This window comes from Spinacia oleracea, chromosome 4 (assembly GCF_020520425.1).
Source record: "Spinacia oleracea cultivar Varoflay chromosome 4, BTI_SOV_V1, whole genome shotgun sequence".
Lineage (NCBI taxonomy): Eukaryota > Viridiplantae > Streptophyta > Magnoliopsida > Caryophyllales > Amaranthaceae > Spinacia > Spinacia oleracea.
In genome coordinates this window covers 125987772-126007210 of record NC_079490.1, presented here as the reverse complement: position 1 = coordinate 126007210, position 19439 = coordinate 125987772, and the positions used below count along the sequence as shown (strand labels likewise).

Genomic DNA, 19439 nt, shown 5'->3' with positions numbered 1-19439 from the left:
CTTTACAAGTACTTCAAGGAGAAAAGAATAATCAAAGAACTTTCAAGTGTCTGTTGATATTCTATTGTTTGATGTTCTATACCCAAGTAAGGCACTGAAACTATGAGATTCTTCTATTAGATAGTGAAGAAACATGGAGTTCAGGTCACGAAAGCTATGAGTTTCTTCTATTAGATAGTTAAGAAATCTACAACTTACAGTCAAACTATTATCATGTAGATTAATAAGTTTGTGAATTTGTAAGAAAGCTATTACGAAACCTAGATTCCCTAAAATGGTTAGAGGCCATATATAGACTCAAATGTTTAATTGGTTAAAGGCCATAAAACATAACCAATGTTTTGATAACAAAATTGAAATTTTTGTTGATTTGCAAGAATGGTTTACACCTATTGGTTGCAAATTGGTTTTAAGGATAAAAACCATCAAACATGGAAATGTGTTCACACACAAAGCTAGATTAGTTGCTAAAGGTTACAAGCAAATTCACGACGTGGATTGTGTTGAAACCTCGTGCATAATCGTAATGCTTAAGTCTATAAATCAAGCAATGATTGCATATTGTTACATATGGCAATTGGATGACAAAAAGTATTCCTCAATCAAATGTTGGAAGAAACTATGTACATTTAAGCAAGCAACTGGGAACTAAAATTGTATTTTAGTGAAGCTAATAAGTATTTTAGTTTCATAAAATATACATGATTCTTATAGATATATAAGAAGTTTAGTGGGAGTACGTAAAACTTAATTGGTCCTATGTGTATCGCACACATATCTCTCTATTGTGAAATAACATTCAAATGCTAATGACTTAGATTTGAAATTATTCATCAATGATGGACCATGGCGAAACTTAGTACATACTGGGTATTAAAATCTATTAACAAAGATCTTATAATATTGTTTTGGATTAAGTAATGGCATTTACTAAATCAAACACGAAAGACTCCATTGGAGACATTCGACCCATATGAATAAATCTAAGTAAAGGATGTTTGAACTATGTATAAGCATTTATTAAGTTAAACATCAAAGAATCTAAGTGAGATTCTTAACCTATATTATATGTCAAAGAATTTAGCTGGATTTAGTACCTACTGAAACTAGATGAGCTAAAGTTACATGAATAGAATTCAATTGGGAATTATTCTGCAAAAGAATTTATCATGTATGATATAATATGAGGATCGCCAAAAACGTATCGTATGACTTTAGGCATGACGAACATATACCAATCTCTATTGATCTAAGTAAAGATCAACTAGATTGAGATCAAGAAAAACTTATGGTACTCGAAAAAGTACATAAGAGTAGTTCTTGATTCAAGGAAATAAAGATATGCTAAATATTGATGCTACACGCATAAACACTGGCAAAGGATCAAGCAAGATTCGTTTGGAGTTACCCATTGGCAAGGACGAGCTACAAAGCGTCGTGTTTTGAAATGGAAACATGGATTGGAGACCATGAGTTGTTGCGTGGGAAATTAAATATTAATTTCTATGTTCTAAGATACAGCTGGAAAGTCTTCCACATATCTGTGAAACTGCTTGGATAAGAAAATTCAAACAAAGCATCACAAGCAAGCTATATAGTTGAAGTAAAAGTAATTATTGCCTAAGAAGCAATAAAACAGAGTTGTTTACATTAAAAAGTTCTTCACTGAACTTGGGTGGATCACATGTCTGCTGACTTAATGGTTCTTCGTTGCAAAATGCGTAGAACCAATATTGAAGTAAGAAAGACTAGATCACATAATAAACAAACTCAAAATATCTTATCATCTTATCTCGAAAGACATTCGATGAAAAGGATATTAAGATTGGCAAAGCATGATAACTAAACCTATGAAACAAGTGAGAAGCAACACTCACATTGTAGCACTGGAAATCAAGCATAGCTTTGAATTCCATGAACAGTTTTTAAAGATGGATTTGAGGCCCATGGTTGAAAAACATTAGGGTTGAACATTTATCATATATGAAATGTATTTTCATATTCCATTTAATCTTGGTTTAGTATTAAATGATGAGTCCCTTCAATTCGACGATTTATTCAAGATAGACTGTCAGGACCAGTCCTGTGACTAAGAAATGTCTATCAAGTGAACTTGAATGTCAAAAGTTGAAAATGGTCCCTGGTTGGAGTTTTCTATAAAGATGGACGCATAGAAAACGTTAGACGACTAGAATGCAAGATGACTAGTAGTTCTGTTTCTTGAACTATGTGGACATGTCAATGTCGTAATCATTTGCATAGATACTTACTTTGGGAAGACTAGTATCGGACAGACCTATGAAACTTTACAGTAAGAGATAAAAATCTGTCATAAGTCAATTTCATTAAAATTATTAGACACTAATCCTCAATACCTGAGTGATTTGAGATTACTTGTTTGAGAACTGCTTACTTTGACGCTGTCAACCGTCGCACCGTAAAAGGACACTATAAAGGCAACGCTCAGGTAATCACCTATCAAACGAAGTCTAATCTCAAGATCGCAAGATTGGGATTGTCCTCCCATAAATCGGGATGAGATGCTGAAAGTTGTACAAGGCCACTCGGAGAGCTAGAAACTGTAAAATGCATGGTCGTGCTCAGATGAATCATAGGCTATGATTATCTGTTTATTTGATCGGTTGAACTCTGAAACCGAGAAACACCTCTGGACATAATAAGGATGACAACTCTTACCTTATGTTAAAGAGCAAGCATCGAGTGAGAAAGGAATTAGGAAATGCACACTTGTCCCTAAGGACAAGTGGGAGACTAAAGGAAATAATGCCCTTGGTCCAAGTATGCATTTAATGATAAGTCTAATAAATGCGGTTCAGTATTAATTATACAAGTTAATAATTCAGTGAGATCAAGTGAACTGTATGCCTAGCTAGAGGCCGCTTCAGTTCAAGTGGATTAATGATATTAATCCACAACTTACTCTTGACTGAACGGATCAAGTCACACAAATAGTACGTAAACAGATCAAGTTATTAATCCGTTTACGTCACACAAATAGTACGTAAACGGATTAAGTATTAAATGGCATTAAATACTCTATCAAATCAATATTCGGAATCGAACTATCTTGGTTTCAGTGGGAGCTGAGATCGTCAAAGGCAAACAAAATGAATACTCCAGAAATGATGATGTTGCCGGAAACGGAAATATGGATCGTATCGGAAATCTAAATATTATCCAAGTCGTAGATGTTGCCGGAAACGGAAACATGGTACGTATCGGAAAATATTATCGGAAATGGAAGTATTGCCGAAATCGGAAATATTGCCGGAAACGGAAATATTGTCAGAATCGAAAATATTATCGGAATCGGAAAATAATTCCGGAAACGGAAATATTAAATATTTGTTCGAGACGGAAATTAATTCCGGAATCGGGAATGTTAAATATTGTTCGTATCGGAAATAAATTCTGGAATCGGGAAATTAATCGGAAGCGCGTCGTACGAATTAGCATCGGACGAGCTTGCTAGACGAAGGCCCATCACGAAGCCAGGCCCACGTTCAGCAAGGGAATCGCGCGCCACAACACGCCAGCCCAAGGCTGCGCCAGGCCCACCGCAAGGCAGGCCCAGCGCGCGCCCAAGGCTGCGGCAGCTTGTGGGCTTCGTGGCGAGTGGGCTGCGTTGCTCGGGCTGCGCGCGCGCATGGCGCCCCTCGTGGGCTGTTGTGCGTGCGTGTGTGTTTGTGTTCACATACGAAACCTAAAGCGTATAGGATTCTTTGATGATTAAATTTCCTAATCCTAAAAAGATAAATGAATTAATTTAGAGTTCTGCTAGGATTCTAATTTAATTAATTTGTATCCTAGTAGGATTCGATTACTTATTCCATGGCCTATAAATATGAGATCAAGGCTCATAATTTATAACGAGTTTTGAAGTATTCAAAGGTAAGAATTTGAGAAAAAATTAAGTCATACACTTGCCCACAAATAGCCGAATATTTTTAGTACCTTAAGGGCGATTCTAGTTGGTCAATATTAAGGCGGATCCGGACGTGCTGTGAACTTTCTACGGAGGGACGACACTTGGAGTCCTAAAGACTTGTTCTTGTTCGGTTCGGGCGCAGCAAGGGAGGACACGTTACAAAGAGTATGCATCCTAATTATGCTAATTGTTGTGTGGCAATTAATTTGGAATCCTGGCGTTTATGGTTTTTCCGCATGATTTATATTCGTTTATATGTATCATAACCTAAGACGCACACCCTCTGTTGTGTGGACGCATGGAGGAGATGGTGCGAGCGTACCGTTGTTTTTCGTGTGAGCGCGCACATTTGTCAGGAACTCATGAAATGTGGCTTCAAATCTATGCGAGCGCACAGATCTTCCGTGTGGGCGCACAACCTGAAGACTTTAGCAATAACCCCTTTTCTTCACCTTGCGCGCGCACAGCTGGCTTGTGCGCGCGCACAGTCCTGTTTCTTGCATATTCTACTTGGGTTTTCCATGTTTTCACAAGATTTACCTAAAAAGATCAAAATGGAATAAATCACATAAATGGTCTTTAATCTACACAAAAATTACACAAAACATGATAAAAGCGGTAAGAAATCCTAAGCTAAGAGCGACAGAAATGCCGCTCATCAAACTCCCCCAAGCTAAGCGTTTGCTAGTCTCTAGCAAACTAAGCATAAATAGGGAAGAACGAGCTCATTATTGAGATTCCATAAATTACGAAAATAAGAACTACAAGAATATAAAAACTAACTCACTCTCGTGGGAATCACGGTTGCATTTAAGCACATGCAACAAGCTCTTTGAACCCCACAATCGTTCATTAGGGCGAGTGGGATCTCGCAAGGGTTTCCAATCCAACCCATAACTCTCAAAAATGAATCAAGGCAAGACCTAAAAAGGAAAATAAACCAAGAAAAAGAAAAGAAAAAGAAGAAAGGAAAATAAAAGAAAACAAAACAAAACAAAACAAAACTACAAAAATCCAAGAACCGGGCTTTTATTATGGAACGAGCACAAAAGGATGCAAATATTCCTAAATCGATAAACAAATGCACGCTAATAAATGTCCTAAGTCGAGTGAAAGATTCAAGTGTAAAGCATAGAGAACTAAGGAATTGCACTTATCTATCCCCCTTCAACCGATCGTACCGCGTCTACTTTCTAGACCCTATTCACCCTCAAAGATAGCCTCTCGTGACGCAGCGAAGGCGCCGAAAAAGACAAGAATTTCAAGAGAGGAAAGAAAGCTACTCGACATCTCGGCATGACAATCCCGCTCCTTAACCTTGATAATTTCCTCCCTCCACCGACAATGAGTCAACTCTAAAGGGTCAAGAGGGCTTTTATGGTGTAACGTTTAGGCTAGGGGTAAGGGCGTGGATAAATTTGGTATTTGGAGATCAATCCTAAAGTGAAGAACAAAATGAACTCAACTCAAGCAACAAGATCAAAACCAAATCATACCACTTATTTGGGACTCCCCCAAGCTTATTCAACAAATAAAACCAAACTATACTTCTTTTTGCACTTTTCTCATTTCATTTTCTCATTTTTTGTGTGTTTCAAGTGAAACTTTTCTCTTTGCCTTGTTTTTCTCTATTTTTGGCTTTTTCTAAACCTTATGCTTTTACTTTTGCCTCCTATTCAATATATACAACATACTTCTCCGAGCTTTCCTTTCAAACCAACATCCATCATTTCTCAACATTTTGCATATTCAATCAAAACCACAAAGCACAATAACACTAAGCTTCACTATCACTTCTAATGGTGAAAATAAACCAAAGGCTAATCGGGTTTGTTTTATTATGATAAAACGTGAGCAATGACAAGTACACTAAAACAAAAATGAAATTTTTGTTAAACTAGACTTGACTAAACTAAACTAAAAAACAACAACCGTTCCACGGCAACGGCGCCATTTTGATAGGGCGTTTTCCGTGTCGTTGAATAAAAAGCCGTCAAATCAAACAAAATTTATGAGATCCTAAACCAACACACTATATGGACAATAGAGGCAAGCTAAGGTATCGTCCCAATAGAACGGATTGGTTTGAGCTTAAACACCAAGCTAGCTTAGAGAGAAAATTGAATTGATTGTGTCGTACAATTAAGGAATCTAGGCTAATTAGGCAAACAATTATGGAAAGTGTTAGGGGATCGGAGATCAACTTGGATTCATTGGGGAAAAATGAATTTCCATGCAAGCATGATAATGTAAAGATATGCAATTAAGGAAGCAACCAACAATAATGGCTTTGCACCCCTCTCGGTTAGCATGCCTTGCCAACTCTAACTCCAATGGTACGCTCTCGCGTCACCTTAGAACTAGGATGGGAAATTAAATCAAATAGTCACTCAAATTCATTCATAGACTCTCAATCTCTTGACGAATCCACAAAGAACACTCCAATTATAATGACAATCATAATATTTGCAACTACTAATCAAATCATACATGGAAATCCTGGATTCACTAGTGGAAAAACAATCATTTGCATCACCATATTTGCCTCGCACATTTAAACATGTGACGCAATTGACAGTTTTAAGCATTAAAATTAGTCATTTGCGTCGCAGAATTACTAATCTGCGACGCAGATGACTCTAAGATGTTCTTAAAGTCATTTGCGTCGCAGATTAATAATAATGCGACGCAAAATATTACCTCCTTTGCGTCGCAGAATTACTAATCTGCGACGCAGATGACTCTTAGAGTCATCTGCGTCGCAGATTTACTAATCGGCGACGCAAAGGAGGTAAAAAAATTCCGGTTTCTAATTAAAATTTAATTATTACCTTTTCCTTTTCTTTTTTAATTTGGTGCGACGCCCTGCTCCCATTCCCTTTCTCCCTCATACATTTCCTGCCTCCCCAAACTCTTTCTCTCTCGTAATTTCCAGATCTCCATTGTTGAAATTCCAAAGCTTCTTTGTCTCTCCTTCAGAATCAGTATCGAGCTTTCCCTTCAAAGTCTCCTCTCACCAAATCATCCCAATATCTCAAATTTGTTTTAAAATTCAAGCTTAGCGAATACGAAGGAGGCAAACCTAGATCTGAAAGCGATGACGTCTTCAGCCGGATTTCAAGCCGCATTCTCTGCAAACTCCAGCTCTGAGGTGGATGACTCGGCGGCGACTCATCTGGGTGCGGTGGAAGTGGGGCTGAGTTTTTGGGGAATCTGTTGAGTCGACTCAGACCGAGTTGGTCCCGAGTTACACCGCCATAACAACGCCGAAGTGTTGGTGCTGGAGTTTCGGTTTTTATCGCCACCGACCTTGAATACCTTGTTTCGATCTAAAAGTATTTTCTCTCTCCCTACCGTGATTTCCATGTTTAATTAATTTTGCAACTTTTTCATATTGTTTTGATGAATCTAGGGCTTAATTATGTTAGTTAGTTGGTGATTTTGAGTATTTATTTTACGATTGTTTGAACTCTTCATTTTAGGATTTTGATTTCAGATGTTGTAGTTTGTTATTGATTATGTCGAATCTATTTAGGATTTTGATTTTGATTTTAGGATTTTGATTTCAGATGAATATAAATTTTGATTGTTTGAACCCTAGATTTTGATTTTGATTTTAGGATTTTGATTATGTCGAACTCTTAAAAGAGATTCATTAACTAGCTAAGACAGTATCATGAAACATATAGTCCATCCAGTTGAAAAAATTCAGTAAGATTTACCTTTGGATTTTTTTCTTTGTCTACCATGATTGCTAGGCAACCCTGCAGTAGAAGCAAGAACTTAATAGACACACATATGCCACATATATGACAGAAAAAACAACTAATTTAGTCTTTTGGAACCTCGAAGAAATCTTCGCTGACATCTTACAGTCTGAACTCAGCCCATAGAACAGTAGAGGATGTAGAACTTGGACCAGACTGGGACCAGAAAGCCAACAGCCTGCTGCGTAAACATTTTGGGTACTCCGGGTTGAAAAGTTTTCAAATGGAAGCTCTTGGTGCTTGGTTTTCTCAGCAAGACTGTCTTGTTCTTGCAGCAACAGGGTCTGGTATTTATTTTCTGATTCTTATTCTCCCTTTTCTGTGCATTTCTTCTTGAATCCTTTGTACAATGTATATACTGTGTCAATGTTTTTGAGGCTTTAATGTTTCTACAGGGAAATCTCTGTGCTTTCAGCTACCTGCGCTTTTGACAGGGAAGGTCGTGGTCGTGATTTCTCCATTGATAAGCTTGATGCATGACCAGTGCTTAAAGCTATCAAAACATGGCATCTCTGCATGTTTCCTTGGATCAGGACAACCAGATAACACCGTTGAGAAGAAAGCAATGAACGGCATGTATTCCGTTGTATACGTTTGCCTCGAAACACTGCTTAGGTGAACACATTTGTACATCATCTGGTATTGCTTGTAGTTTGAATTGTTTCTAAATGCCCTGCTGTTGTCACTTGGGACTGTATGATGTCAGCTTTCACTGTCGGATGAGGTGTATTATGCATACTAATAAGTCCACTTCAGAGGCTTGCGGAGAACCGTGGAATAGCTTTATTTGCCATCGATGAAGTACATTGTGTTTCAAAATGGGGACATGACTTTAGACCTGATTACAGGTTTCACCCTTGCTCACCTTGGATGTCTTATGTTTGAAATGTTCAGTTGCTTATCCAATGATACATGTTTTTCACATTGCCATTTTGTGCATACAATAAATAACAGCTCGTGTGTTTGATTATTGTGAGGTCTAAGTTCAAATTTTAATGTTCTGTTGTTGATTCCCCAATTCTTGCTAGCGTTTATTACTTTTTCTGAAATGTTCCCATATAATTGAGGTTTAATTATTGTTTCCTTATATGAATATAATTGTTCTGAATGCAATTCAAACTGCAAATGGTAGCAAGACTAGCAGACTATTATACCTCCTGTTGAGAGTAGGTTTGGGGTTATGCAACTCTAATGTTTTTCTTTTCTTAATAAGGGTGAATATGTATTGCCTTTGTTGCTAAGAATGTGATTGTTCTGCTATTTTTGTTTGTTTTCTTTGGGCTGATTACATTATGAGCAATGTCGATATTTAGCTAGTTTATTGTAATATTTACTTAAACTTTTATGTTTAAAGTGTAGTTAGGTTATCAACATGTTGGTTGATCTATGGTGAATTTGCCCTTTATTGGGTTGTAAACTGTTTTGACAGGTATATATTAATGTATTATAACATTCCCGGTATTGGGGAGGGTCAAATTACAAAGGAAATATTGTCAAAATTTTCACCTAGTTTAATTTTATTTTTATGCTCTGAATATACTAGTACTGAAAGCTGCTTATTTTATTTAATCTATGGATTAAATAAAATCAGCAGCTCATTTTTTTTAGAATATCCAAAAGTCATTTGCGTCGCACTTTAGCTAATCTGCGACGCAATGACATTTTTTTAACATATTGAAAAGTCATTTGCGTCGCACATTTAGCTAATGTGCGTTGCAAATGACATTTTTTTTAACATATTGAAAAGTCATTTGCGTCGCACATTTAGCTAATGTGCGTTGCAAATGACATTTTTTTTAACATATTGAAAAGTCATTTGCGTCGCACATTTAGCTAATGTGCGTTGCAAATGACTTTTCAGCACCATGCCTGAAAAGTTATTTGCGTCGCACATTAGCTAATTGTGCGACGCAAATAAGGTTCATTTGCGTCGCACAAATGTGCGACGCAAATGACTTTTAGTCATTTGCGTCGAGAGCTTTTGCCACGCACGATGTGCGACGCAAATGTGCTTAAAAGTGCGATGCAAATGACCCTTTTTCCACTAGTGATTGCAAGTCACTATTTAATCACATCACCAATTAAACAAATCAACTCTACATTCCCCAATTACTCCCCAAGAATCACCCCTAACCCTAACAATAGGACTACTTAATACACATTGAGGGGGTAATTAGGCTAGAAATTGAAATTAAGAAATTGATCATCATGATTGAATTGAAAATGAAATTGCAAATCAAACAAACAATTAAACTAGAATTTCTAAGACTAAATTGAAATCAAAATTGAAAGCAAATGAAAAAATCAAAAATCAAAAAAATTAAGAAAAGTAAGGCAAGATTTGAAAAGATTAAGGAGAAGAGAGGTTACTAATAAGCTTGAAGAATCTTGAACTTGGAAGCAAAACTTGAATCAATCTTGAATTTCTCTCACTAGAATTTTAGGATTACAAAGTGTTATAAACTAATTAAAAAGCTCTGAAAAATCAATCAAAAAACTAAAACTCAGAAAACTAAAAACTCACCTCTAAAATAATAAAACGAAAAACTATTTATATGTTTCAGAAAATAGAATTTTAAATGACGAAAAGGAGCCAGCTCGCGTCTGTGTGTGGGCGCACATAAATTCTGTGCATTCACACGGAGCGATGATTCAGAAGCTTTGCACCGTGCGAGCTCACAAAATTCTTGCGCGGTCGCACAGACCAAATTCAGCAATTTCCATGAATATTTCTCGTGTGGTGGCATCGTTGTTTTTCTTGCGAGCGCGCACATTTGTCAGGAACTCATGAAATGTGGCTTCAAATCTGTCCGAGCGCACATATCTTTCGTGTGGGAGCACAACCTGAACACTTCAGCAATAACCCCTTTTCTTCACCGTGCGCGTGCGCAGCTGACTTGTGCTCGCGCACAATCCTGTTTCTTGCACATTCTACTTGGGTTTTCCATGTTTTCACAAGGTTTACCTAAAAAGATCAAAATGGAATAAATCACATAAATGGTATTTAATCTACACAAAACTCACACAAATCATGATAAAAGCGGTAAGAAATCCTAAGCTAAGAGCGACATAAATACCGCTCATCATATAACTCCATAGTACCGAAAATAAGAACAACACTTGTGTGATCAGGTCATATGCATGCTCCCCTTTCTGAGAAGGTGGACCTCGAAATGTGCGGTTCTTAAGTCCTTCAAGATTAAGACAATCACATCGTCAACTTTAATGTTATGGTGGTTTAGAAGTCCTTCATACCTTTTTTTTCCATGGACGCATGACTGAAGGATGCCGTGTTTTGCTACCCTCCTTATATAAGGGTGATGCACTACATCCTTGTCCTCGAAGGTGGCCTCAATAGGACATGTGTTGTCACCAAAGTGGCATCGTGCGAAGGGATTCGTGATGTACATTTTTTTTTAGCACAAAAATCAAACATGTCAACAACCATTATTTCGAAAACACGATTTCACAAATGACAACTTATTAACCTACCAATTTGTGGGTTTTGATCTATGATTTGGTGATCAATACGATCATTCGTCCAGGGTTAGCACCAACAAAAGCATTGCCAGCAATCACATTCGGCTTCATTGAATTGTTCATTGTTTCGTATGCCCTTGGCCGTCCAATGGGAAAACAATGATCCATCACACCAAGAGGCTGGTACTTCTGACCATGTACCTTCTTTACGCCGGAAGGAGATTTTATAAGAACCAAGAATCTTCCATGGCCATAGTAGTAGAATGTCAATATATCTCCCGCGAATACATAATTTTCTTTCTGAAATTGCCGCCAATCCCCCCCATGATAGTGTACTTCGACTCACATCAGTAGTTACGAATTCATGTGCATAGAGTACATCCCATTGTTTGTGTCCGGATGGACAGGGACGGAATAAATAACCCTCGTAGAAAGAGTCTTCTTTTTTTGGGGTGAACGGGCTAGGAATTGGCTACAAAACACATTTAATAGGTATATAGTTCATCTGTTCAAAGATCATAAACATGAAAACAAAGATGGTTTTTTGGATTAAATGACTAGATTTCAAGAGTATAGCGAGGATGTTGGATAAAATGATAATAAAATCATGAACTTAATACACAACCGTCATAATCTTAACTAACACATTACACAACACTAGCTACCACCCAATTTCTAACAGACACAAGTTACAGCAATAATCACATGTTGGTTAAAATGATAATCAAATGATGGTTGCAATGATAATTTAATGTAAATTTAAAGTCTTGAAATATACTCTTGAAATCTAGTCTTTAATCAACACATAAATCAAAAGGTATGACATAAATGTAGTCGTTAATGTTGGTTAGTCACAATCACAATCATAATTTTAAAGTCTTGAAAATATAGACATGAAATTGTTTTAAATTCTTTTAAAGTCTTGAAAATCTAGACATGAAAATCAAATGTACTTAAAGAAAATCATAATTTTAAATTGTTTTCACTACACCACAATAAGCTTTTAGTAGCGCTTTTTTTAAAGAATTACAACGCTTATAAAACGCTGTTAATTATGGGCGCTGTTAAAAGAATTACATCACTTTTAATAAGAATTGTTAATGCTGCCGCATTTACCAGCACTCAATATATAAGCGTTGCAGATGCTCTAACTTCCTAATTTGTTTTAATATTAGAATATTACTTACGGTTGTTATTTAACCTTTTCTATGGGACTATTTAATTACTTAATTTTTTTTAATAATTAATCAACCAACGAAACCTGCAATTTAAAATTAATAAAAATAGATATTCTAATACAAGATTTAAAAGTCCATTAACAACCATATAGGACAAAAGCCGGTCATTCTCAATTATACTCCCTCCGTCCCACATTAGTTGTTACACTTACCTTTGCACAAAGTTTTAGGTGATAAGTGGTTGTTTGGTTATGTAATACCCCGAAATTTTAAACTCGGTTTATTAAAATTAAAAATATTTATTAACTTGATTTCGTTTTAAATAAATTACGAATAATCAAAATTCGTTATTTTAATCGTTTTTACGATTTATTTTAAACGATAAATTTATAAACTAAAATTATTTATTTTTCGTTAACGATAATTTCTTTCTAAGAAATTATTTTAATTAAACATTTCTATTTTTAGCAATTTCTGAAAATTACAAACAATTTCTGAATTTTGCCAAAATTGTGAATTTATTAAAAAAAAAAGAAAAAGGAAAATTCATTTTCTGCTTTATTTCCTTGCTCCCCATGCTCAAACCAGGAAGTCAAAACTATAGTGATGCTTCCAAGAATGGGTTAGGATGTGTCTTGATGCAAAACGGAAAAGTTATAGCTTATGCTTCACGCCAACTCAAATTTCATGAACAAATTTACCCTACCCATGACCTCGAACTTGCAGCTGTTGTTTTCGCCCTCAAAATTTGGAGACATTATTTATATGGAGTTTCGTGTCAAATTTTCACCGACCATAAGAGTCTTAAGTATATTTTCACCCAAAAAGAACTCAACATGAGGAAACGTAGGTGGTTAGAACTTCTTAAAGATTATGACCTTAATATTCAATACCATCCCGGAAAGGCTAACGTTGTTGCAGATGCATTAAGTCGGAAGTCTCACCTAAATTATATCCTAACTTTTTCCCGAGTCAACCAATATGATCTACAAAAGATGGAAATTGAGTTTATCATGAAAGGAAATCCTTGTTTGAATGTGTTGGTAATGAAGCCAACTTTGATTGATGAAATTAAGGAAGCACAATGTAAGGACTTGCAATTAGAAAGAATAAGGAGTGAAGTGGAAAATGGGAAGTCACCTGGTTTTGTCATTCAAGAAGATAGCACGTTGAGGTTTTAGGGAAGATTATGTGTGCCAAATGATGAGAAGTTGAAAAAGAGAGTTTTAGAAGAAGCTCATAGTTCACCATACTCGATTCACCCTGGAGGAGATAAGATGTATAAGGATTTAAGACAAAGGTATTGGTGGAGCAACATGAAGCAAGAAGTGGCAGAATATGTGGCTAAATGTTTGACGTGTCAGAGAATCAAGATCGAGCATCAAAGACCAGCAGGTTTGTTGCAACCTCTGGATGTGCCAGAATGGAAATGGGATTCAGTTTCAATGGATTTTATCATAGGTTTACCAAGATGAACCAAGGGAATGAATTCTATTTGGGTTATTGTTGATCGATTAACGAAGTCAGCGCATTTCTTAGCAATGAAGAGCAATTCGAGTTTAGATCAACTTGCAGAGCTATATGTGAACACTATTGTGCGATTGCATGGAGTGCCTAGTTCGATTGTTTCTGATCGTGATACGAGGTATCAATCAACCTATTGGAAAGAATTGCAAAAATCTCTTGGGATGAAACTTAACTTCAGTACTGCATTTCATCCAACGACTGATGGACAAACAGAACGCACTAACCAAATTGTTGAGGATATGTTGAGAGCTTGTGTTTTGGATTTTCAAGGAACGTGGGAAAAGTTTCTGCCTATGGTTGAATTTTCGTACAACAACAGTTATCAGGCCACCATTGGTATGGCATCGTACGAAGCACTTTATGGAAGGAAATGTCGAACACCATTATGTTGGAGTGATATCGATGAGGCACGTATTATAGGACCAGAATTAATTCAAGAAACTACCGACAAGATTCGTTTAATCCAATCAAGAATGATGGCAGTCGCAAAGTAGGCAAAAGAGTTATGTAGACCAACGAAGAAGACCACTAGAGTTTGAGGTCGGAGATCACGTGTTCTTGAAAATTTCGCCAACAAAAGGAATAATGAGATTTGGTCAAACGGGAAAATTGAGCCCAAGATACATCGGGCCATATGAGATACTAGAAGGAGTAGGTGCAGTAGCATATCGACTAGCTTTACCAACCGACTTGGAAAAGGTGCATAATGTGTTCCACGTGTCGATGTTAAGAAAATATGTTCCTGATCCTAGCCATGTGATTACGCACGAACCCTTGTTATTGCGAAACGATTTGACTTACGAGGAGAAACCAATTGAAATTCTAGAACGAAGAGAGAAATGACTTAGAAGCAAAGTAATTCCAATGGTTAAAATCTTGTGGGCCAATCACTTGACATCTGAAGCTACATGGGAAGTCGAAGCGCAAATGAGAACGAAATATCCCCAGTTATTCGTTTAGAAACGATAAGATGTATGAATTCTAATATGTTATATGAATGACTGTGTTATAATATAATTATTCCGCCATGTTTGTATAGCGAATAAAACGATTAAGTATGAATTGTATGATTTCTATGAATGGCTAGTTCGACTGAGCTCCAGTTTCGAGGACGAAACTTTTTCTAAGGGGGTAAGAATGTAATACCCCGAAGTTTTAAACTCGATTTATTAAAATTAAAAATATTTATTAACTTGATTTCGTTTTAAATAAATTACGAATAATCAAAATTCGTTATTTTAATCATTTTTACGATTTATTTTAAACGATAAATTTATAAACTAAAATTATTTATTTTTCGTTAACGATAATTTCTTTCTAAGAAATTATTTTAATTAAACATTTCTATTTTTAGCAATTTCAGAAAATTACAAACAATTTCTGAATTTTGCCAAAATTGTGAATTTATTAAAAAAAAAAGAAAAAGGAAAATTCATTTTCTGCTTTATTTCCTTGCTCCCCATGCTCAAACCAGGAAGTCAAAACTTCCTCTCCTTCCCTCAAATCAGTCCCCGTACATTTGCTTGAGCCCCAAGGCCTTCCCCCTTCTAGAATCATTCCAAAATTTACAAATTCCATTCAATTTCTGATACATTTCAATACCAAAATCAATTCACAAAACTGAGAAAAATCATCTCCTTGTTCCTCCAATTGCTCGAACCACCACCACCAACAACAACCACCTCAACCACCGTGCTCCACCGTGCACCACCATTCTCACCACCACTCAACCACCCCGCATCTCCCGACCACCCAGAACCACCGAACACCACCACCCCACCGTAACTCCCTCCCCTGCTCTCTCCTCCTTTCGCGTCCCCTGCCCCATTCCCCTGTCTCCCTCCCCTTCTCTGCCACGCTACACCACCCACGCCACACACCACCTCCAGCCACCATCACCACCCTTCACACCAACCTCTGCCGCCCAATTTCACCAGCGAGCCACCCCCCTGCTCCTCCCAGAACCGCCGCAAACCCCCCCCCCCCCCCCAATCTCCAGTGTTTCTCCTATCCTTCGCGCCACTCACCACCCTTTCTCTTGCTGCTCTGTCGCCGAGAACAAACCACCACCACCGCCGTATGTAGACACCTACTTTTGTCCCCATTCCCGAAAGGGAAGGTTCGATGATGAGAATATCAATCTCCACTTGGCAACGCATCTCCTATAAAATAACGAATCTCAATCCCCCTTCTCATTTCACCCGAAACCTGCTATTTATAGAAACCTGGTATTTATGGAAACCTGCTAAAAATAGTAAACTGCCGTAATGGGTAGTTGTTAAAAGTGGCAAGTCATAAAAGATAGGAACCTGTCAGAATTAGGTGTTGCACTCCAACATAAATCCTAAATGAGATAGAAATTACGAGAGAATCCTGTTTCTAATACGATTCGAAAATAAGAGTTACGTATTAATTAAAATCCTAACAAGCCTAGAGTTCGTAACGGGCCCAGACGCATTCCGTCATAAAATTAATACGCACTAAAAGACTCGATTAAGTCTCATACACTCCGGAATCTAAGAGTCCGAATCTGACTAAGAAAACGGCCCAGACCCTATTTTCAGCGCCTGGCTCTGGGCGCCGAAATCTTCGGCGACCAGCCCTGGGCGCTGAAATTACCTGGGACGTGTTCTTTCCTAATTCTTCGTGGATTAGAGCTCTACAATTCTATCTTTCCACGAACTCTTTTCTATAAATATAGCCCCAAGTTCGACGTGAAAGGGACACACACACAATTATTATTCTGAGTATTGACTCCAACCCCTAAGCCTAAGCCTTACGCTGCGAAATTGATCACGCGTTCTGTCGCAATCGATCCAAAAATCGAATAGAACGTATCCTGTCCCGTATCTTGAGATTCGTTAAATAAAAGGAGAAATAGCAAAGTCAAAGTGGTTAGTTTTCTGAGAACCGTGACGCACCTCTCAAGGGTGCGTCGTGATGTGTCCCTTTTCCATGATTTAATTGCTTTCCTTGCCCTTTTATGAACTGTTAAACTAATTGAATCTTATTGTTCTATCACACCTAATAAAGATAAAATTTTTGGGAAATTGGATTATCATGCTAGGTCCCTTAATACAATCTAAATCAGATAATCGTGCTCGATCTAGTATTATATGTTGCATATTGTTAAAATCAACTCAGATTAGTTTAATAGTTAACGCATGTCCCTTCAATTATTTATGCTGAGCTAGTAAGGATATCCCGCCTCTGGAGTTATCGACGAGCGAGTACTCCTCTCGGTAGTTACAGTCCCCCGAACCCTCAATCTCTACATTGCGGGTGTACGTTGAGAGATCCCCACACCAGGGATCACAAGGGAACCTACGGCCGTCGTGGTTGTAGACACCTACTTTTGTCCCCATTCCCGAAAGGGAAAGGTTCGATGATGAAAGCGTAAATCTCCACTTGACAACGCATCTCCTATAAAATAAACGAATCTCAATTCCCCTTTTCATTTCACCCGAAACCTGCTATTTATGGAAACCTGCTAAAAATAGTAACTGCCGTAAAGGGTAGCTTCTAAAAGTGGCAAGTCATAAAAGATAGAAACCTGTCAGAATTAGGTGTTGCACTCCAACATAAATCCTAAATGAGATAGAAAACTGTGAGAATCCTATTCCTAATATGATTCGGAAATAAGAGTTACGTATTAATTAAAATCCTAACGAGCCTAGAGTTCGTAACGGGCCCAGACGCATTCCGTCATGAAATTGATACGCACTAAAAGACTCGATTAAGTCTCAAACACTACAGATTTCAGGAATCCGAATCTGACTAAGAAAACAGCCCAGACCCTATTTTCAACGCCTACTCTTGGCGCCGAAATCTTCGGCGCCCAGGCCTGGGCGCTGAAAATACCTGGGTACGTGTTTTTTCCTAATTCTTTGTGGATTAGAACTCTACAATTCTATCTTTCCACGAACTCTTCCCTATAAATACAGCCCCAAATTCGACGTGAAAAATACAACGATGACACAACACACAATTCATATTATGAGTATTGACTCGAACCCCTTAGCCTAAGCCTCACGCTGCGAAATCGTTCACGCATTCTGTCGCAATCGATCCATAAATCGAACAGAACGTATCCTGTCCCATAATTTGAGATTCGTTAAATAAAAAGGAGAAATAGCAAAGTCAAAGTGGTTAGTTTTCTGAGAACCGTGACGCACCTCTCAAGGGTGCGTCGTAATGTGTCCCTTCTCGATGATTTAATTGCTTTCCTCGCCCTTTTTAAGAACTGTTAAACTAACTAAATCTGATTGTTCTACCACGCCTAAAAAATATAATATTTTTGGGAAATTGTATTATCATGCTAGGTCCCTTAATACTATTTAAATCAGATAATCACGATCGATCTAGTATTATATGTTGCATATTGCTAAAATCAACTCAGATTAGTTTAATAGTTAACGCATGTCCCTTCAATTATTTATGCTGAGCTAGTAAGGATATCCTGCCTCTGGAGTTATCGACGAGCGAAATACTCCTCTCGGTAGCTACAGTCCCTCGAACCCTCAATCTCTACCTTGCGGGTGTATGTTGAGAGATCCCCACACCAGGGATCACAAGGGAACCTACGGCCGTCGTGGTCAAACATAATTGCACTCCCTTTATGTCACGATAACCGGGTTTTGTCAGTTTTTCTCATTGTCGTTAAAAACTGAATGGCGACTCCTATATTACTAGTCAATTGGGTGTATACTCACAGGAAATCCAATTACACTTGATTGAATAAAAGAATCATCACACCCACGAGGGACGAGGTCACGCATTAGCCTCGTGCTTTTTCGACCCCCTCACAGTGGCGACTCCACTGGGGATAGTGAAGGAAATACTCGTGCTTGTAGGTAATCAAAATAGCCGAAGGGTGAAACGATCCTACCCCGCATTTATTTCCCCATCAAGTTGGGACGACCTGAAAATCAGCATATTAATGTGAACGGGCAGAACCGCATAACGAATCTCGGCTCCCTCGGGAGTTGGGACTAAGGATACCTTTTTTCGCCAATAGGGGGGTGCATACGCCGCGCATGTTGCCCACTCGGTACTTGTGCAGGTAGTACACCTATCCCGAACCCAATCGCTCGCTCATTAGGTCCCTCTAGCCTGCATGCCCCCTTGGCTTGCACTTGCGGGTTGGCCTCTTGGGCGAAATTCGTCTGTTGAAGACACTACCTCGACCGGGGCATGTGTTGGATCTACGATAGAAGCGGTACCAAGCCAGGCGCATATGCTACCCATAGAAGCCTATCATAAACTACGTGACATATTTAATTTTCACATCCATGTTTGTAATGTAGTTATGTGTAGCGAACTATGTGACTATGTTATGATTGTGCGTACGAATAATGCTAGACAAACAATGTTAGAAAACCAACGACCTTAAAAAAATTACCCAAACATTCATAAATCAATTGGCCAAAGAGTTATACCAAAATACGTGTTCCACAAACCCGAACGATCGCCACAAAAATAAGCGGCGCTCGGGATGGCCTGTAACGAATCCCACAAACGCTGCAACGCGTAAAGGAC

General features: G+C 37.9%; 1 protein-coding gene across 1 annotated transcript; it reads left to right on the top strand.

Annotated features, from left to right (window-relative positions):
* Window positions 1-7046: 7046 nt before the first annotated feature.
* LOC130471861 (ATP-dependent DNA helicase Q-like SIM) lies at window positions 7047-8425 on the top strand. Its single transcript, XM_056842196.1, has 3 exons — window positions 7047-7139; window positions 7802-8003; window positions 8112-8425. The coding sequence occupies exons 1-3, from the start codon at window positions 7047-7049 to the stop codon at window positions 8333-8335; spliced, it is 519 nt and encodes a 172-aa protein (XP_056698174.1). The 3' UTR covers window positions 8336-8425.
* The last annotated feature ends 11014 nt before the right edge of the window (window positions 8426-19439 follow it).

Bases quoted from the DNA above. Each gene is read 5' to 3' on its own strand.
- LOC130471861 (XM_056842196.1), top strand. From the start codon at position 7,047: ATGACGTCTTCAGCCGGATTTCAAGCCGCATTCTCTGCAAACTCCAGC. The intron at 7,140-7,801 runs GTGGGGCTGAGT...GGAACCTCGAAG, and splicing joins CTCATCTGGGTGCGGTGGAA to AAATCTTCGCTGACATCTTA. The intron at 8,004-8,111 runs GTATTTATTTTC...ATGTTTCTACAG, and splicing joins TCTTGCAGCAACAGGGTCTG to GGAAATCTCTGTGCTTTCAG.